Below are 22,690 nucleotides of genomic sequence, written 5' to 3' on the forward strand. Positions count from 1 at the left end.
ATACTACTGGAACTAGAAGGTTTTGCTTCATATCTTGATCGTTTCCTCGATACTGACACCAGAGGCGGATTTTTGGAAAAAAAATGGTTGCTTATATAGGGAATCACTGAAGCGTGACTGGAGCAGGCCCCCTCTTAGGTCAGTCAGTGGGCCGCAATTATGAAAATTTCTGGATCCGCCACTGGACACATATACTACAATCCGACAAACGTGATGATTTCAGCTTCCGAATGTCAACTTCGCATTTCTCTGTAGAAACACAACCTCTTCACATACATGTATCGCAATTAATACCATTCGTTCTTGAATGTTTCGCATGCATTAACAAAAATATAGTCGACAGATGAACTGCTGCATCAACCTATGGCGAAGAAAGACTGAAACTACTATTTTCTTTAGTACGATTATGGTACATGAACAAACTATAAATGGCTGGATGTGTCTCTATCCCAATTTTGATATATTTTTACTCGTCAAATTTTCAGTATTTAAATACATGAACAAACTATAAATGGCTGAATGACATAAAAAGGGGGGGGGGGGGGGGGGGGGGGGGGTGCTCCACTCATGCTTCAATGATTCCCTATATTATCAACCAAATTTTTCCCACAAAAGGGGGGCCCGGGCCCCCCATCCCCACCCCTGGATCCGCCTATGGAATTTCAGTAGCTTTTTTATATAAATTTGTGGAGTGAAACAAATAAAAGGTAAATAAGCCGTTATTCTTCTTAAAATAAATCTTTCATGATTTCAACATTTTTAAAGCAAATATATACCCATGGGTTTAATGATCTCCAACGATCCAGTCCTTAAATTCAATATTTTGCCTGATCAGTCTCGACATTATTTGTTTTACCATTATCCCAAGCTAAATATAAACAGTAAGCAAACCATGCAAGTTCGTTTTAATTATACGACAGATGACGACTAAATAAATGGCATTATCTAATTTATTCCGCAAATGACTACATAAAGCCGGAAGGATACTGTCATATGTATTTAATTAGTTCTATGATAGATCCGGAATCTACCTTAAATTATACCAAAATATAGGCAAATTATTTCATGACCTTTACCGTCTGAATAGATCTATATAAAAATAAAAAGATATGGTACGATTGTCGTGAACTCTTATGTGTCACCTTACATAAACCTTAAAAATGAAAAATAAAAATTCAGCACTTTAAAAGAAAATATAAGTTAGCGACTCAAATAGGTAATCATGTAGAAAACAAGTCTTGTTCATTTTTTTCTTGAAATGATAGGTTATATAGGTGGTGTCCTTAATTTAAAATAACACTTAAAAGAAAATATATGTATTTAACTGTGTGTGATTTGTGTTGAAGTAAATGTTTTAAAAGTAATATCAAAAGTATGAACATATTTTGTATTTGTTTCTGTATTTGTTCTTTATCGGGAAGGTGTACATAAATATTATGGTGTTTAATGTACTTTCAACTACAAAAAAGTTTTTGTTGTCGTCTTTGTCAGATTTGTTTGTATGTTTGTTTAAATTTGTATTATAAGTCAGTTGTGTTGTCTCATATGCGGATGCAGGATTTTGAAAATGGGGGTGGGGTCCTGACAAGCAAACGGTTGGCGTGATACTTGTAAAAAGTATATGCATTTTTCATATATGAAGCTCTATAAGGGGGCCGGGCCTCCTGTCCCCCTAAATCTGTCTCTTTTGTCTGAAGTATGTTTACACAGTTTTGGCCGCTGGATTCCAATAATTGTCACGTTAACTAATTATGTTTGTTTTGGTTGCTCTCCCAATTTGTCAATATAGCTGAACTAGGCACATCTGTCATACAAGTAGTCTAGCATTTTATTTTGTCTGGTTTTATGGCCTTCCCCTTTTTTCAATTTACCTTGGATTTCGGTATTTTGTTAATAAATATTTACGTTTTGTGTTTCATTTTTGACCTATAAGCTACAGGGGATTAGAATTTACGAACGTAACTTAGAGCTTAAACGGACAAAAAAATAAGACTGTAATCTCTGAAATGTAATATATTGGAGAATGGACTGGGACTGATTTTCATTCATATCATGTTAAGAAGGGTAAAGAAGCTTCCCTGAAAAACATTATATACAGGACTCCACAGCTTATAAAGCGTTGAACTTTCTAGCATCCATAACAAGACCTGCAGGCATAAAACTTTGCTCAGTGCTCGGAGCACAAAAATCGTGCTCGAAACATGAAATCCAGCAATTTGATTGGTTGATTTTCGAGTCTGAGTACAAAATCATGCTCGAAAGTTTTATGACCGTGAGATGTCTGTTTTATTTCTATCATAATCTCACATAATCAGGAATTAATCAAAAATAGCATCAGTCACAGTATACAGCCTATTACAACTTTAAAAAAAGATTCAGTCTGCAAATTAGAAAAAAAATAACAGAACACGGTTTCCTTTGTGTAAGTTATTATATATACACCAGAAGTCATGTAAAAGGAGATAGCAATTGACTTCTATATATGCACAGTACATTTTCGGCAACGTATCTCATATTTAGTGCATTTGCCCGAAATATCTTTAGTGGTTGTTTTTTTTAACAATTTATATGATTAATTAGTACTTTTTTTAGAAAGTACACAAGCACGTGTTTTAACTTCGTCTGTATGCTGTTTCATAAACAGCAATTATATATACGACGAATTCGAGGGTAAACAAAAATAGATAACATTAAAAAAAAAAACGTGAATAAATGCATTAACATTAAAAAAAAAAACACGTGAATAAGTGCATTAGCATTAAAACTTGTCTTTACACTGAAGTCAAAGGTATATAGGTCAAGTTCTATCATATATGACATCCGCAATATATATATTTAGGTTTTTTATTAGTGGTACAGGCCTATATATGAGGGGCCGGACAGGGGGGTAAGATTCTCCCTGCTCCCGCCCCTCTGCTCCTTTCTCCCGTCCCTCTTCTCCCTTCTCCCCGCCCCTCTTCTCCCTTCTCCCCTCCTTTTCTCTCTCCCTTTCTTTTTCCAACATACAGCATTTCATTATAATCCATAAACCAATCAGCCTGGGAGAGTTTCGCTTAGAAGATTAGTAATGCCATATATATATTAAAGTAACGAATATCTCCTCTTTTACATCATAAACTTCTTTGTCTTAGTATTTCATCCATATTCACCAGTTGTCAAGGAGGAGATTCTGGCTTAATAGAAATACATTGATTCGGAGTTTAGTATGACATCCGTTATCACTGAAATATTATAAATATTTGTTTATAGGCTAGCTGAAGCACACTTCCAGATGCGGGAGTTTCTAGCTACATTGAAAACTCATTGGTGGTCTTCGGCTGTTGTCTGCTCTATAGTCGGGTTGTTGTCCCTTTGACACATTTCCAATATCCATTCTCAATTTTATTGATGGACAGATAGGGTTCTTAAATGTACTTAGTTTCGAAATAAAATAGTTTTGTACATCAACCAGTCATTGAATCAGAAACAACAAGGATGTAATGTTTGAAGTGATTGCACATACTAAACATCAAAGGACTTCCAGACACTAACAAAGTATATACCCCCACAGTATACTTGTCGTATTTTATTCTTATTGAGTAGTGCTTATAATGGACAAATTGTAAGGACGGATGACAATCGACACATAGGATCATAAAATGAATATTCACATGATCACACATGGGTGTTAGTGCAGATACCATTTATAACACCAAATATGTATTGAACTGCATTGTAATCTCATATTAACTACAAACATATTTACAGATATAAGACATTACATCATATTTATATACATATTTTGCATGTGAACTAAATACAAATGATAAATATAATAAAAACATTTACTTTTGTTTGGTAAATCTGAATAAAACTACAATAATGAAATATTAAGGGTGAAAGTCCGAAAGTTGGGTATCAAAATTGGCGAGCGTGGCCACGCCTTGTGAACATTTTTTTTTTGTGTCCATGAAAAGTAATAATTGTTAGGCAAGTATATTTTTTATTATTAACCCTAAATCAGTTTTGAAACACATGATATAATGTGTCAAATTTGAATAGGACAAACATTATTACCTTACGAGCCTTGCCATAATGTAGTTTATATTATGCTTTTTAAAAAAAGATAATAAAAAGAATGGGTAACCAGGCTTTTTTTCATGCTACACTGTGTTCAAAATAAACAAATTTTGTATATGGATTATGCATGGAAAACCCAATTTTCTGAAATAAGGAAATGTTGCAAAGTTTGAAAAAAATGATCAAACAAAAGTTTTGTGTTTTTTTGTAAAATACAACCATAAATATGATAAACTTTTCATTTTCTATATTAAGACTTAAAGTGGAAGTTCTAACACAGGCATTACCTACTACTCTAAAAAATTGCACATTCTATTAATGGTCGTCTTTCTTTTCTTCGTAAGAGCTTCCTATTATAAGGAACACCCCTTATATTAAAATATTAAAAAAGGGGGAAGAAACAGGGATACAATACATTACATCAAGGTAAAATCCAGTGGTGGTGTGCTATGCATTGACAGTGAATTGTAGAAAAAAAAGAATCATAGTAGACGATGTTTTTTTGTATTTCAAAATCCGAGATGGAGGAAGATATCCTATCTACCTTATCACATTCTTAAATGTATGTGTACCGATAGCGTAATTTAAGGTGCAAAGAGCTCATTGATATGCAGAATGTTGTTCCAATTCGAAAAAAAGGTCTACTGTTGCTGTTGAAAAAAAAACAATTTCAAACGAAGGTGGTCCTTAACTTTTGAGGGTGGTAAAGTTATATACCTTGGTTTTCATGAATCTGACCTACCAAATTAGACTATTTACCGGCTATGTTATAACATGACCAACACGACGGGTGCCACATGTGGAGCAGGATCTGCTTACCCTTCTGGAGCATCTGATAACACCAATTTTTTTTGTGGAGTTCGTGTTGCTAATTCTTAAGTTTTCTATGTTAGGTCATGTGTATACTACTACTATTGTTTGTCTGTTTTTCTTTTTACATTTTTGGCCATGGCGTTGTCATTTTATTTTTCGATTTATGAGTTTGACTGTCCCTCTGATCCCCTCGGTATCTTTCGCCCCTCTTTTATACATTCTAGACATATACTTTATAATAAGGATCAATAATAGTCCCAAAGATACTTGGGAGTTCCAATTTTTCTTCCACTCCGTGTCTTTGTAGTATCGCATACAACAAGCTCTGCTTCAAAGACGTTTTCAATATCATTCAATTCTTCTTCGACAGAAACATGTTCTGTGTGTTTATGAATGTTCAGTTCATTGAACTTATCATCATCCATAATGTATACAGCACCAATATCTTGACCAGAAATATCTAAGCGTTCGGAAATAAAAGCACACGGGACAATTGAAGGGGAAAGTTCACACTGAAACTCAAGAGGCTGGTCTCGTTCTTTGTATAACAACAGTTTACATGTTTCAGACGCATCTGTAACACTTTCGACAACTTTGCCGATACAGAATGCGTCATCTATTGTGAGGGCCAAGACCTCTCCCACATGATAAATGATGATAATATTATCTGTTGAAGTGTCACTCCTATCATCATGATTTAAATTAATTGGTGAACATGGTGGGGGTATATTGTTTTTATATAAAACCAGAGGAAGTGTTCCAGCATTGAATTTAGTGTTGTCGGATCTAACGCTCCTTTGTCTAACCCCTTTGCCAAACTTCTCCCTAAATTCAAGCAGTAGGCGTACATCTTCTTTTGGCAAAGTATGAACCATTTCACCCTTTGTCCTAACCAAACGTTCATCAAAAGGAAAAACATGTTTTTTAACTTCTTCGTAAGTTGATCTGTTCTTGCTGGTGAAGTAATGAAAACCGCACCAGCTTAATCTCTTCAGAAGCTCTAAAACACCTCTCATAAAATCTCTAGCGCAATCTAGTACTGAAGGCGTTTCGACACGTAATCGTAATATGCTATGGAGCTGCTCATTAACTAAAGTGAGTAGTGAATTTACATTAAGACTTTCAATATAATTATGATTGACTCTGTTGATGACGTCAGCCAACAGCAGCAACATTTCTCGGAGCATACTAACAGAGTAAATAGTCTTGGAAGCAGGAACTCCGTGTGGTCCTTGCAATGCGTTTGCCTTCAAATTAAGCAGATCTTTCGCACCATCTCGCATAGATTCAAGAAAATGTAAAATGTCATTTAATGTACTTGCACAAGTTGTTATGTCATTTTTAGGGTTTTTTCCAAGTATACTCTCATGAACAGAGAAAGTCTTATACAGCTGGCCAAGTTTTGACAAATACTTTACAAGAGGCAGTACCGATGTCACTATTCGAATGTTTTTGGCCCCAGAGTCAACAAGAACTAATGTGGAGCCCTCACTACATAAACCTGTCGGTTGGGAAAATTTGCAAAATGTACCTATCCCGTCTTCATTTCCATCCTGACCGGAACCAACTACAACGGAGATCTGAGAAAAATCATCATCACAATTTATTCTATACAATTTCTTATGGAGAACATCAGAAAAAAATATTTCGTTCTGTACTATTGCGATTCCATGCGGACAATAATTTTGAGTAAAGTTGTCAATTATACTTGTTGTGACACCCGAGTCAAGATTTATTCTCAATATGCCTGCAACATGATCAGTTGCATACAAGTTCCCATCTAGGAGGGCCATTCCAAAACAACCTCCCATATTTTCTATTTTAAATGAGTTTAAGACACTGCCGACAAGTTCAAATCCTCTCCTAGTAGGTTCTTTTTTAACACAAAGTTGAATAATAGATTTTGTCTGTATGTCAGCTACAAATACTTAGTATTATGTCTTCATTGACTTTATAAATCGCAGTGGGGTTCATGTCCTTGGAATGGTTTACTCTTAATTCCTTAATTGCAGGTTCCTTTTCTGTTCTAACTGGCCCGTCAATATCCATTACTTCCGTCAATCTTTGTCTTAAGTTTTTAACAGTCGACCTCTCAGAAGGCTGAATATTTAAAAGAGTGAATATCTCTAATAAAGAAGTTTTGTTTGCCTTTGATATTTCGTGTTTCAATGTTTTTTTGTGATCCATGTAGGCCATCCTTTTCTTACCACTTTCGCAGACTATCAGGACACCAAATATTTCAGTTAAGTCGACTGGACTGCTTAGTCCCTTGGCAATCAATTTAACTTCTGCTCGGTAATGCAATCTGGTACACACAGCCACTCCTATCAGCTATGAAAAAAACTGAAGGTTCATTGGAAGAGCAAACAGCAACAGGCTCCTTAAGTAGTTTCGTGTGGTTGTCATCACATTTTCTGAACTTTTCTGGAATGACAGTACACACGATATAATCAGTTACGAAGGTGTGATCGGATAAAGCACGAAGAACTGCAGGTGAACTTATCTCAGCCACAGCCTCTGTTGATTGCCTGTCCTTTCGTTGGACAGAATCAGTTGACAAGTGTTTTCGCAAAATTTTACCAAGTTCAGATTGATGTTGCCGATCGGAGCCCAGCTATTTTCGAGTATATTAGGTATTAGTTTTTGTCAATATTGTAAACATAAGATATTCTTTTCTTGTGAATGTTTATCTTTTTAATTGTTTTGATCTGTTCTATACGTTATAAATGATCATAAATGGAGTTTACCATTGATGCTCCCTACTATCCAGTCTCCCTCCTCCCGTCCCCTCTCTCCTTCCTCCCGCTACCTCTCTCCTTTCTCCCACCCCCGCTCTCCCTTCTCCCGCCCCTGCTCTCCCTTCTCCCGCCCCCGCTCTCCCATGCTCCCAAAAACCTGTCCAGGCCCTCATATATAATTGATTTGATAATTTGGTTATAAAACGAACTGTACGATTTCTTAACGTTGTGTTAATCCTTGATTCGATGTAAAATCAGATATGTTTAACTGTAAAAAAAAACCAAAAAAAAAAACCCTTTTACTTTAAGTAACAATTCTTGATTGACAAGTTAATATCCGAAATGCAGTATAAAACCGGAAAACTGCCTGCGAGCAAAGCCCAACATTTTAAAAAGTCTGTTGTTTGCTAAAGGAAACCCAGATAATAATGTTATTCGAATTTAAAATAAGCGCTGAAAGCCAGGCCTCTACATTAACATTTTTTCTAACTTGTCCCTTCGAACAAGTGGCAAGAAAATCAACTTGTCCGAACTCTTAACTCACTTGTCCGAATTCATAATTGAAAATCTAACATATTGATGATTTATACAATAATAACACTCGGGCTTTGATTGTACCTAATAAAAAGAGCATTTTGTAATGTTATATGAATACCACATCAAAATACATTTCATTATTTCAGAATGAAAGTTTTTTTGCAAGACTGTTCTCTGACTCAATTTCACTATCATTTGCCACATGCAATCATTAAATCATCATTTCTTCCCAAACCACTACGTTCCCCTATAGACCTATTCATTCTTTAGTAGTTAAACCAAGGATGTATATACACCTGGGCACCTTGAACATGTATATGAGTAAACCTTTTTAATTTATTGATGATGTCAAAACAAGCTTTACAATTTATTTTGATTTGTATATACATTGATATATTATCATGAAGTACATACACATTTCACTGAAAAATCTGCCTTTTTAGATTTTTTTTTTTTTTTTTCATTTTAAATTTTTATATCATAGATCTTATCAAATAAAACCTCTTTTAATGTATTGTTATGCATAAAAGCAAAATCAAATGAAACATACTTTAATTTAATATTTTAAAGTTTAGGTAAAACTCCATATGGAGGTGCTTCTAATTCAAGGAAGCTTATACTAAGAAGATACATTGACATTGGTTTCTTTCCCCTTACTTATATCCCCCTGGTCATTGGCTGCCAGCATGTTCAAATACTCCATATCAGAGACATATTATACAAGTTTTATATGTCTCTGGTTCAATCAATGAATAATTATTTCATCTAGTATGATCAATAAAACAATCATTCATATTTTTGGGAATGTATAAGTCTTGAATTTGATCTATTTTTATCTGACCTTGATTTTTCACTTGTCCCATCGGACAAGTAGTATGGTGAATCTACTTGCCCGACACCTGTGTCCACTTGTCCCGGACAATCGGACAAACGTTAATGTCGAGCCCTGAAAGCATTACGGGTTTAGGTTTTGAAAAGTGCAATAAATTATAATCAGGGCTTTAGTATGAGTTGTGGATACAAAATGGGAACCCTCGATAAGCAATGTCAAAGTCCATTGATTTATTTTGCTAAGGGAACCCCCAAAATGAGTCAAAAATAAAAAAAAAACAGTAATAAGGTTGCTTAATGGCATTTTTATGGTGAATTCGCTAAGGATTATTCAATAAATTCTAAATATGTTTTTGGAAATACTGCATTGTGCAGATACAAGTCATGTCGATGTAAAACTTCAAAAATAATTCGGCTGAAAGAAAACATATTGGCGATGCAAAAGCACATATTGCGAGTTAGAATTTGTAAAATTTTGTCAATAATGTCGAGCGTTTCATGAGCAGAACCGGACATGAAATTGGGACGTGCGGACGTACGGACGTACGGTCGGAAGGGCGCGTTTATGCATGAATGCGCACAAATGTCATCAAAAGCTGAGCTCAAACGTAATGAATTTGACGCGCAAATGGCATGCACCGGATCGGAAACTCCCATCACTAAATACACATGTATGTATGCCTCCATGTCCTAAAAGTTATGAGCATAATAACGTCTCATTGCCTTGCTTAATTTTCTTGTTAACTGTGAAAGAATTACCTAAAAGTAAAAGTACAAAAATGTATGAGTTCATGAAATACCATCTGATATAATTTACCAGAGAATTCCAACGTCTTGGAGCATTCTGATTTCCTTCGCCAATTAAAATGCTTCAAATTTGAAATTGCATTGATTGTGTTGCTGCTTATCGCTTAGCCAAAACTAATTAAGTGGTTTACTGGAACTAGAAAAACTGAAGTAAGACAATTGATAAGAGGATAAACAGAAATTGATGTATTTGGTAGTCTGAAATGCTCCCTTGTGTTAAGCCATGTCCTGACGAAAGTTATTACAAAGATCCTCAACCTTTAACGCTTACTATATTGCACGGTACTCTCAATGTACCGTTCAAGACCCGTTTTGTTTAAATTAATTGAAAAATATGTGACAAAAAACTACAAATAATCAAAATAGAAGATGAAAATTAAAAAAAAAAAAAAACCCGCTCTTATTTTGCCTTCAAAAAATGAAAATTCAAGCAAATTTATTCGGAAGTCATTACAGTTCAGTTGTTACTAATGCAACTTGTTTGAACGAAACTTTCAAAACAAAGATATCACTTTGTGCAATTCTAAGGAGATTTTATTTTCCCTTTACTATTACTTTTAGATTCTTCTCTTTTCAGTTATGCAATGTGGATTTGCATTCCTAGAGGCTGGAGCAGTACGGAGTAAAAATGTAACAAACATTCTGATTAAGAATGTTATGGACTCTTGTAAGTGATTATTACCATGTTTGGGTAAATACAAAACTCAACACAAAGACCACGCACTAGGTCTAAAATGATCATGAAATATAAGTGGCCTATATATAAATTGCCTATATCCACTTTATTTGAACTCTGGTGGATATTTGTCTCATTGGCAATCATACTACATCTACTTATTTCATCTTTATATGTTATTTTCATTTGAGTTTTTTCCCTTAAAATACAATTAATTTGAAGAAACTTTTGATACATTCAATGACACAAATGTCAAAATGCGTAAAGTGCAAATTACACAAATGTCAAAATGCGTAAAGTGCAAATTACACAAATGTCAAAATGCGTAAAGTGCAAATTACACAAATGTCAAAATGCGTAAAGTGCAAATTAAAATGATCAGGATGTTGGTCTGAATGTTTCTATTTCAAATGATGTTTAAATTGATTCCGCCACATTAATTTCTAGTTAATAGATCTTCCTAATAGCTTCCAGAAGTAATAAAATAAAAATTTGAAAAGTACCATAAACTCTCGAGCAAACTAGGGCGTAACTGAACACACCTCTGTAAATACAACAATACTATCAATAAGCGTCGATCAATCGTAAACAGATCTTATAGAATCTTTGTGAAAGCTTGTTCTTGGCAATGGCATATATTTTCATTTAAAATATTGCTCATTTCGACTATTTTGATGCATGTTTTTTTTACCCTTCACATTCAAAAGTTCAACGTGGTGTTTTTGTCCCTTTGTTATTTGGTCGCTATTATAATGATGAGTAACAACATCAGAATTGCCGATAATAATGGTTTAAAGGGGGCCACTGGACGTTAAACAAGCAAGAATCAATCATTAATAGTGGTCTTAACATCATCTCTGGTGATAATTTTGAGAGTGCGAAGTAAAATGTAGCATCAAATGATTATGTTAATCTCTGAATATGTTTTCTTTTTTACTATTTGTTAATATAAAAAAACACTCAGAAAATAGTAATAATAGAATAATCCTAACATGTGGAAAACGTTAAAGTAAGGCAAAGATTATCGATAAGTTCTTTCAAAGGAAGGGGAATGGAGTGTATGTACACGAGATAATTTAACTGTCTAAAGTTTATTAGAAAATAATATGTTATCTTGATATACAAATTATTTATGTATCTTGATCATGTTGATATATCCTGGAATATGCATTTATTGCTGTTTCTCATCTAGGTACTGACTGTGATGTCCTCAGAATTTGTTTTTGACAGATTCCGACTCCATTTGTTTAAGCTGATGTTACCATTGAAAAAAAGAAGTTATTTTAAAAATTTTGCGTCACTATCATTTACAGATAAATATTTGTCCCCGCATGGTATACATTTTTACCAACTGTTTGCATGCACACACATTTATATTTGGCATACAAAAATGTAATAATATAAATACGAATTCAACGTTTGCATTTCTGATTTTTTCTCACATGATTATTGTACGTTGGTTGTTCAATTTTTTTCTTCAGAAACACACTCACAATCACCCGACCCTTACACTCACACATTTAAGGAATTGTTTGCCCCTTTTTCAACTTCTTACCTTGTATACTTAATCTGTATTTATATCATTTTATGAGTATTTGCTATTTCAGTTGTTTCTGGTATTGCCTACTGGATTTTTGGCTATGCATTTGCCTATGGCGATGGCGGGAAAGCACAGAAATTTATTGGTGCATCATATTTTGCATCATATGATATGCCGATGGATCAGTATGCCAGCTTCTTCTTTCAGTACACATTCGCTGCAACGGCGGCTACTATCGTCTCAGGGGCTGTAGCAGAGAGATGCGAATTTATAGCTTATTTTGCATACAGTTTCGTTATCACTGGTAATTTGTCAAAAGTTATATATACCTTAATTCGTTTGACTTCAGATAAAAAAAAACTTTTTTTACTTTTAATCTACGGATATTTTCGTTATTTCGGTTACATTGCGATCAAACGAGAGACATATATACTATTGGTTTTATATGTGTCGGATCTGACATGGAAGTAATATCGAGTACTAGTACTTCCATGATCTGATCAAAACAATTGTTAAATTGAGTTGCAAGGATCCAAGATATATTGTCAATGAACATACCACACTGGTACTAATAACATTACAAAAACATGATACAAAGTAACTAATATCGCAACTTCACTGAATGTTAAACGATACTTTCACATTATTTTATTTAAATGAAATCATTGCCTATAATTGATCATGATTTGTATCAACTACAAAAATAAAATGGACTTTCATATTGTGTAAACCTTTTCATATTTTCTACTGCATTTTTAGGCTTTATTTATCCAGTTGTAACACATTGGGCCTGGGGTAGTGGATGGTTGGTAGACGGACACGACTATGGAGGAGACATTGGACAAATTGCTTATCAGGTATTCAAAAATAATCTAACCCATACTTTTTGGAAAAGTTTCTACACATTGTTGTAAATAATCTTCAAAATGTCAACCCGAATCGTTCATTCTGCATTCTTACGTTTTACAGTTTTAAAGCACATATATGCCACTTGTTCTTGGGTAAGAATAACTGTAGTAGCCCATCTTTTGTTATAACAAGGGTCTGAATTGTGTGCTTTGGTAACCGTTTGACTGACCTACACTTGTTTTTGTTTCATTTTTAGCTCACCTCAAGTGAGCATTTCCCATCACTTTGCGTCCGTCGTCCGTCGTTGTTAACTTTTACAAAAATCTCCTTCTCTGAAACTGGTGGGCCAAATTAAACAAAACTTGGCCACAATCATCATTTGGGTATTTAGTTTAAAAATGTGTCCGGTGACCCGGCCAACCAACCAAGATGGCCGCCATGGCTAAAAATAGATCATAGGGGTAAAATGCAGTTTTTGGCTTATAACTCAAACAATAAAGCATTGAGAGCAAATCTGACGAGAAGTAAAATTGTTTATCAGGTCAAGATCTATCTGCCCTGAAATTTTCAGATGAATCGGACAACCCGTTGTTAGGTTGCTGCGCCTAAATTGGTAATTTTAAGGAAATTTTACTGTTTTTGGTTATTATCTTGAACATTATTATAGATAGAGATAAACTGTACACAGCAATAATGTTCAGCAAAGTAAGACCTACAAATAAGTCAACATGACCTGACCAAAATGGTCAATTGACCCCCTAAGGAGTTATTGCCCTTTATAGTCAATTTTTAACCATTTTTCGTAAATCGTAGTAATCTTTTAGAAAAATCTTCTCCTCTGAAACTACTGGGCCAAATTTAACCAAACTTGGCCACAATCATTATTAGGGTATCTAGTGTAAAAAATGTGTCCGGTGACCCAGCCAACTAACCAAGATGGCCTCCATGGCTAAAAAAAGAACATAGGGGTAAAATGCAGTTTTTGGCTTATAACTCAAAAACCAAAGCATTTAGAGCAAATCTGACAGGAGGTGAAATTGTTTATCAGGTTAACATTTATCTATCCTGGAATTTTCAGATGAATCGGATAACCGGTTGTTAGGTTGCTGCCCCTGAATTGGTATTTTAAGGAAATTTTGCCGTTTTTTGTCATTATCTTGAATATTATTATAGATAGAGATAAACTGTAAACAGCAGTAATGTTCAGCAAAGTAAGACCTAAAAATAAGTCAACATGACCAAAATGGTCAATTGACCCCCTAAGGAGGTATTGCCCTTTATAGTCAATTTTTAACAATTTTCATAAAATTTGTAAATTTTCACTAACATTTTCCACTGAAACTACTTGGCCAAGTTTATTATAGAAAGAGATAATTGTAAATAGCAAGAATGTTTAGTAAAGTAAGATCTACAAACACATCACCATCACCAAAACACAATTTTGTCATGAATCCATCTTTTACCAGTTTGTTTAATATTCACATAGACCAAGGTGAGCGACACAGGCTCTTTAGAGCCTTTAGGTTTATTAAGTGAATACCAAGACAATGCATTCACATTAGATTGAATTTACAAATAACCGCCGTGATGACTCTTTGAAACGTCTGAAGGAGGACCGTGTCAATTTCGTTTACTATTTACTTTGTTCAGCCTAAAGAAATGGTAATCTTATAGTAAAATTCTTCTTTACTTACTAGTATATCGTTTAAACTCTCTATACAATAGGTAACTATTTAAGTGGGTATTAATTGGGGACCTTCATTTCTGTATTCTGTAATTTTTAGATAAATTTTTTTCTCAATTCTTTATATTAATTGTCGATTGGTCTAAATTATTTATACTTTAGCACCCCATTATTCTCTAATCTTCAGTTATTAGCAATTCATTATTCTCTAATCTTCATTTATTAGCAATTCAGTATTCTCTAATCTTCATTTATTAGCAATTCATTATTCTCTAATCTTCAGTTATTAGCAATTCAGTATTCTCTAATCTTCATTTATTAGCAATTCATTATTCTCTAATCTTCATTTATTAGCAATTCATTATTCTCTAATCTTCATTTATTAGCAATTCATTATTCTCTAATCTTCAGTTATTAGCAATTCATTATTCTCTAATCTTCAGTTATTAGCAATTCAGTATTCTCTAATCTTCATTTATTAGCAATTCATTATTCTCTAATCTTCATTTATTAGCAATTCAGTATTCTCTAATCTTCATTTATTAGCAATTCATTATTCTCTAATCTTCATTTATTAGCAATTCAGTATTCTCTAATCTTCATTTATTAGCAATTCATTATTCTCTAATCTTCATTTATTAGCAATTCATTATTCTCTAATCTTCAGTTACTAGCAATTCATTATTCTCAAATCTTCATTTATTAGCAATTCATTATTCTCTAATCTTCATTTATTAGCAATTCAATTCCTTTTTTTCTATTTTTATGTTTTGGGTCCATTTTTCCGTAGATGTGGTCCATTATTCTCTAATCTTGTCCTATTTTTCTATTTTTATGTTATGGGTCCATTTTTCCGTAGATACGGTCCATTATTCTCTATTCTTTGGATCCCAACCAGACCCTCATGGTAAAGATGTCCTAAACTTGTTTTTACCTTTTTATTCAGGATTTTGCAGGCAGTGGTGTTGTTCACGTTCTGGGTGGTGTTTGTGCTTTTATCGGCGCTGCACTTTTAGGACCGAGAATTGGTAGATTCCAGAAAGGTTCTAATGTTATTGGAAATCTGCGAGGACATTCCGTGCCAGTAGGTTATCAGTGTCTTATACAAATTATCAACTATATTGAGAGAAAAAACAAACTTTTATCAATATCTGATATTAAATTGTAACAAAAACAAAACTTTAAGGAGATTTCAATTTTTTAAATATGAGAAAAAATATCTGCCTAGATACCAGTTTATATAGTGTTGTTTAAAGGGACAAAAAAAATCATAGATACACAAATTCACATTGCACTACTTAATATAAATTGACTTTTTAATGTATATACAGTATGCAATAAAGTGAGAAAAAAAATTACAATTTATTTATTTGATTTGTAGAACTGAAAAGATTATCATGCTACACAGATTATTTTACACATTTTTTAGATTGCTGCTCTTGGCGGTTTTATCTTATTCTTTGGATTCTTGGCTTTCAATGGTGGATCACAACTCACAATTAGTTCTGAGGGAGATGGCGCTGCAGTAGCTGTTTCTGTTGTCAATACAATAATATCGGCTTCCTTTGCCGCTTTCGGTTCGCTCATCATTAACAGATTACATATATTTGGAAATACCTGGAGTTTACTTGTCACCATCAACGGAGCTTTAACGGGAATGGTAATATTTTCATACTTTTCAACAACAAAATTATTCACTGATTATTTTCTGCAAAAATTTATTCACAGCGAACACGAGTGCAGCGGGCGTAGTTCGAAGTGTTGCTTCAATGTTGGAACCTTTTGATTTTTCCGATATTGATTGGTCCAGAAGTCATAATGACTATATTGGTGGGTCTATAAATCATTTTGAGGATACTAATCGATCAAGACGTCATTTACAAGGACACCGACAAAGAAACACAATATACTAGGACGAAAGTTGAATTTCTAAATTCGTTCATTTAAGAGGCGAAATTTAGTTTATAATTCATTATAACAATATCTAGTAAAAATTGCGTAATTATTGTTCTTTTTCTACTTAGGTTGCTGCCTGTGCTGGATGTAATCAGATGCATCCTTGGAGTGCTGCTATTCTAGGCTTGTTTGCAGCTATGTCTTATACATTATGGTCCACAGTCATGAGAAAACTTAACATCGACGATCCTTTAGACGCAGTTGCAGGTACATTTGTAGTTTAGAGATTTAGCGAAGTCCTCACTATTCATGATGTGGCTAGTGCAACATCTTGCGAATAAAAAGGAATGTTTAAGGGATTGTGAATTTTAAATAGTTTACTTTCTATGAAACAGTTGTAATGAAATTTATTTAAGATCTGATTTTCAATGCTGCATTAATGTATAGGATTAAACTTTTTTCTTTTATAACCGTTTAAATACACTTTAGCACAGAAATCGGAAATTCTAACAATGATAAGTTAAAGGGGGCATCTCAAAGATAATTGTGCAACTAAATAAAATCTTTTTCAAAGTTATCCGACAATTATTGATATGTCCCTATACCTTATTTTTGAAAGAACTTTCAGATTCCTGTGATTTTAGTGTTACATTATTTTTATGGGGTCTCATTTCCTCTAATTTGGTTAGGTTTGAATCTTACGTGAACAAACATAAACTTTTTAAAAACTATGATGCCCAGAATATATAGAATGAATAAATGGACGATTTTTAGAGCGTCAAAGAGTTTTGTTTAATTGATTGCCTAAAATAGACTATTATTTTTTGTCAGTACATTTTGGAGGAGGTATTACCGGTGTTGTCCTGATTGCTTTCCTGGATAAAGATGACGGTATACTGTTTAACTGGGACCGAAAATCGGGTCTGGTAAGCATATTTTCAGATTATTCAATATCAGAAAGGAAAAACAACGAAAGGAAAAAAAGTCACAAAACACAACAGATTAAACTTCAGATTGAGCAAAATTCGGGAATATGTTGAGTTAATTCAAGTTCACGTATTTGAATTAAAATAACTAAATAAATGTTTGAAATTCAGTGTTAAACTGTAGTACATAATCTATCTATATGACTGTACTCACTATGGTACGTACACAAGAACTTTTAAAGCTAGACGAGCTTCTCTTTTCTTCCGGTTTCTAAAGCAGTTGCATGAATGTTAAACATTACATGACATTGAATACTGATGTTTAGCTTTTTTATTATGTGTAGTATGTTTATTAAACTAAACAAAATAAACACTATGCACGTGGATATATAGGTAGAAGAAATAATCAATGTTGAAAACTCTGAATATATATACAAAATCAACAGTCAAACGAACAAGAAATAAATAGCCATATTAAATGTAATGAAAACAACTGATGAAAGGAATGGAAGATAATTACCACATTTCATACTAAATTGCAATATTTACAAATGTAAAAGTATAGAAGTAAATAAAACAGGGACAAATATTCTTCCTTTGTTTATTGATTATATAAGTTACGTCTTCTGTGACGATGGTATTCCAGTTTTCCGTTGAAAGAAGTAATGTTATTATTTTAATATACTATTAAACATCAATGTATCTGTTTTCATTGTCGTCTAGATTATTTAAAAATATTCCAGTAAAACAATTATTTGTAATATTTTACAGAAACTTGGATGGCAGTTTGCTGGATTGGCTGCCATTATAGGCTGGTCAGCTTTATTTTCCCTGCTGGTATTTGGTATCCTTAAATGTTTCGGTGTGCTTAGAGTATCTCGGGAAATCGAAGATAAAGGTGAGATTTCTTCATAATATTTTATTTGTTTTAAGGTGAATAATATCAATATTCATTTGATTTCACATACTTGATGTCTTCTTTAGTGGTCTTTTTATTTTCAATTATCTTATAGTCAGACTTAAGATATGTACAGGTCTTATGAATACCAAGATAGCATTTTTTAAATTTAATACTCGCGTAATATGGTATAATCATGCAAATGTCATAATGTTCAAGTCAAATTTTTTTTATTTATCAAACAATCTTTCATTTATCTAAAAGCAGGGGTGGATCCAGCCATTCTTTCTTTTTAAAAGAGTGGTTCCAACCAAGGATAAAAGGGGAATTCCAACCATATGTCCCCATTCAGAAGCATTGATCGTCAAAAAGGGGGTGTTCCAACCCAAGGAACCCCTGGAACCCCCACTGTGAAAGTAACTCCCATAATCAACCTCTTTTCGTTTCTAAAGGAGTATGATTCACGTATGGTTTTTTTCTCCCTTTATTTAGGTTTAGATATTCCTAAACATAATGAGCCTGCCTATCCCGTGGAGGCCTATGGACATGGACATATAGAGAAGTTAATACAAATCTTAGAAACACAACCCATGGTTGTAACTCAAGGTAATCAGCTTGTTTTTCTTGCAAAAAGTTCACAATTTTGTGTGACAGAATATTATTCCAAAAACCTTAACATATTTAGCTGTTAAAAATATGTAAATGGTTAAATAACAAATAAAGAAAAAGCTAAAGGTACGAAATTAAATATATTTGAAGATCGTAATTATATAGCATCAAACATTACTGCATTGTTTGTTGTTTGTTTTACGTCCAATGGCAAATATTTCAGGAATATTGAGACATGAAACAATTTAAAATTAAATCTAAAAGGAAGGTCGAAATTTGGGCCACCATTAGAAATATGTAATTTCTTTTTTTAATATTAAATATTAACATATATAACTCAAATCACTAGAATAAAGTTAACTCGAATGATTCAGCGCCCTCTATCGGTCAGTGTCCTCTCGAGTTAATGTAGCGATCGATAGTGAGTCGGAATATAACGACTGGATTATTCGGGTTAGAATAAAGTCAAATTTTCTTAAACAGGAATGTCTGATTTGTCAAATCAAGCTGCATTTATTAAAAAAGCAAAATATTTTAAACAGGTTAATTATTCAAATCTAGTCAAACCAAATCGGTGTTTAAAAAGTCTTCTATTCAATTTTTATTTTTATATATAACAATTTCTAATTTACGAAATCTTTTTTTAGGATACACAAAAATGGCATATGAAAACGAGTCATTCACAATTGAAAATGAATATCAAGACAAAGGTGTTCATGAAACACCGGAAACTTCTGCAGCTGTAAGAATTAGAAATGGAACTCCTCCAAATGGACATCGAACAATACTAACAATAAGTAATGGAACAACACCGTCTACTGTTGATGATACGACTAAAATGTAAAGAAAAATGAAAGATCATTGTACTTTATGGAATGATTAAGGAACAAAAGTAGATGCGTGTCATAGACCACTAAATCTATTTAGTGATGATGAGCAAAATGCAATATTTATTTTTATAATGTAAATCGACTGTAATGTCCAAAAGAACAATAATACAGCATAGCTGTTAAATATATCAATGTAGATAAATGTACAAGTGCTTCAAAATGTAAATATGGTCAATTTTGTACTTATGAAGTTAGACTTAAAAAATGGATAATGTATTATATGTTTCTTCATTTTTATACTGAATGTCCAATATGTATATAGTATTTGTGAATATGTCATATTTATATGTCAACAGCATTTAGGAGGGTTCGGATGGTGGTACTTTATTTCTTTATTCGGTATTTGTTATACCATTTTTATGCCGCATTATGTTTTCTGGTCTGTGCGTCCGTCCGTTCGTCGTACCGTTCGTCCGTCTGTCCCGCTTCAGGTTAAAGTTTTTGGTTGAGGTAGTTTTTGATGAAGTTGAAGTCCAATCAACTTGAAACTTAGTACACATGTTCCCTATGATATGATCTTTCTAATTTTAATGCCAAATTAGAGATTTCCCCCCATTTTCATGGTCCACTGAACAAAGAATATGATAGTGGGGATGGGGCATCCGTGTACTGGGGACACGTTCTTGTTCTCTATGCTTTATTTGTTTTGCCCATTGTTTCCTATTATTTATATTTTAGCACCCCATTATTCTCTATTCTTGATTATTTTTGTTTATAATTCTCTATTATTCATTTTTTGTGTCTTTTATTTTGCCCTTTTTGTCCATTATTCTCTTCTGCAAACCCCATCCAGATCCCAATTTAGGTCATATTATTATTTATTTCATGGCAATAAAGTCGTAGTGATCTCATTTTTTAACTTTTGTTTGTTCATATATCTCTATTAACCCATTCATGACACGCTTTTTATGTAGTGAAGTTTTTATTGGCACAATAAATATTAGACCTAATAAGATGTTTTCCAACAAAGATAAACTATTTTTTTTTATTCGAAAGTGTCACCAGACATTTATTTAGTTCTGTCGAACACAAAATCTGTGATTACAGGAAAACAACAGCCTGATTTATGACAAACTGACAATAAATGAAAAAAAAATGACAGACAGGCAACTATAACGACCACCACTGGAAATATGTGGCAGAGTTAAACACGTTTTGAAGCGCTCATTGCCTAACATGGGACACTCAAACATTACTGCCGAGTTTTTTTCTTGCTTTGTCGCGCCAAAATCATCTTGACGTTTCTTTAAGAAAATCTGTGACGTTGCAAAACTTGTCCCTCTCTGTGGAACTGCGTTTTCCCGCCGTCCATAATTTAATTTTTCCTGCGTCAATGTAATTATGAAAATGATGTATCAGTAATTTTACAGAAGTTAAATATGCTCTAAGATTACAGGCCTCTACAATAACTTTTTTTCAACTTGTCCGAATGAAATTGTTACTTGTCCAAAAAAATTCTAATAAAAATAACCTTTTTACATTTTTAGTTGTTTAAAGGAGCAAAACGAATTTAAACAATATAACAGAATTTGATGTATTTTTTTCTAAATACTTTTCAAAAATATGAGTGAAGTACAACTGCGAAACTAGTCATATCACAGGAATTAGGTTCTAGTTTCCATCAATGCTAGTCGCATCAGACTCTAATCATGAGGCACCATCTGATAGGCCTGTACACTCATTGGATTTGTATTCTGTTTGGTTTTTTTTTAAGTTAAAAAAAGTTTATTCAAATGCAATTAATAAAAAGAAGAAGATAAGCCATCATAAGGTCTGATTGCCAATGAGTCAACTCTCTGCAAAAGACCAAATGACACAGAAATTAACAACTATAGGTCACCATATTGCAAGTATTGTTTTTTCTACTTACATGTATGATCAAATATGATTTTGTGAATTTTATGGTAAATAAAAAAAAATATTTTTGTGAGAAAATTACCGGTATGGTATTTATTATAAGGAACAGAATAAGGTAGCAAAATGAGGTACTGATTTGTCATGGGCCCGAAATGTCTCCTGCCTTGTCAAACTGTCTATCAATCATGTCTACTAAATATGTCTCATACGGTGCCAAACTGTCTCTTAAACAATTGGAGCTGAATCTTTCGAGGTGACGAACTGTCCTGTAAAGTTACCTATCTACAAAGCACATCATTGATTCGGATCAGTAAGACTGGTTTCCGATAATAGTATACATGTACCTTTTACCTGTTAAAAAGTACCTGACAATGAACCAGTTAAAAATTATCGATTGCAAGTAAACATGTTGTAGCAACTTTACCTGACCATATAGGAAAATAGGTATTTAGTCGGATCTTAACACGTACTTGTGATTTGGTTAAAACCGGTTTTGTTCAAAATATACGAAGAAATGTCGAAATGTTCAGGACTTAATTAAATCCGTATTTCGGTAGGATGGTGCAAGCATACGATTTTTATTGCGTCTTACACTTTGAGAAGCGAATAATCTTCAACTACTTTATTCAAATATTGTGTAAAAACGTTAATTTTGAGCTATGAAAGTCAAGTGGCTCGAGTATTTTTCTGAGGAAGTTTTAAAAAATTGCAAAGAAATATTTTTACATTGGGTTAGCTTTCATTAGTCTTAACTATCTATAGATTAACAACTTTTGGTTATATTTATAATTTAGAATCATCATTGAAGGTGGGGGACGATTTCGCAGATAATTAATTATATTGATGTGCCATTTGTATGCAAGAGTGACATTTCGTTGTATTATGTGCCAATTCGAAAAAGTTATGCGAGTATTCTCTCCCCTTAACAGGTTCATTATTTTATAATTAAGTTTAGGTTTCTGATATAATTTTGAATAATTACAAAATGTATCAATTCAATATATTTCAGTTTTTGTTATTGTTGTATCAAAAACATTGATGTACAAATATAATTTCATAAATTTGAAACGTTTAAAATGA

At 33.2% G+C, this 22,690-nt stretch overlaps 1 protein-coding gene across 3 annotated transcripts in view; it reads left to right on the forward strand.

Annotated features, from left to right (window-relative positions):
* LOC139481538 (putative ammonium transporter 1) overlaps nt 1-20,604 on the forward strand; it is a 36,343-nt gene extending 15,739 nt beyond the window's left edge. For all 3 annotated transcript variants that reach the window (XM_071264943.1, XM_071264945.1, XM_071264944.1), the window contains 10 exons: nt 10,363-10,452; nt 12,069-12,305; nt 12,761-12,858; nt 15,481-15,618; nt 15,964-16,194; nt 16,559-16,697; nt 17,262-17,356; nt 18,128-18,254; nt 18,747-18,860; nt 19,511-20,604. In XM_071264943.1, coding sequence (XP_071121044.1) covers nt 10,363-10,452; nt 12,069-12,305; nt 12,761-12,858; nt 15,481-15,618; nt 15,964-16,194; nt 16,559-16,697; nt 17,262-17,356; nt 18,128-18,254; nt 18,747-18,860; nt 19,511-19,707 — 1,466 coding nt within the window. In that variant the 3' untranslated portion in view covers nt 19,708-20,604. The remainder of the gene's footprint in view (nt 1-10,362; nt 10,453-12,068; nt 12,306-12,760; nt 12,859-15,480; nt 15,619-15,963; nt 16,195-16,558; nt 16,698-17,261; nt 17,357-18,127; nt 18,255-18,746; nt 18,861-19,510) is intronic.
* The last annotated feature ends 2,086 nt before the right edge of the window (nt 20,605-22,690 follow it).

Source organism: Mytilus edulis, chromosome 7, assembly GCF_963676685.1.
Source record: "Mytilus edulis chromosome 7, xbMytEdul2.2, whole genome shotgun sequence".
NCBI classification, from domain to species: domain Eukaryota; kingdom Metazoa; phylum Mollusca; class Bivalvia; order Mytilida; family Mytilidae; genus Mytilus; species Mytilus edulis.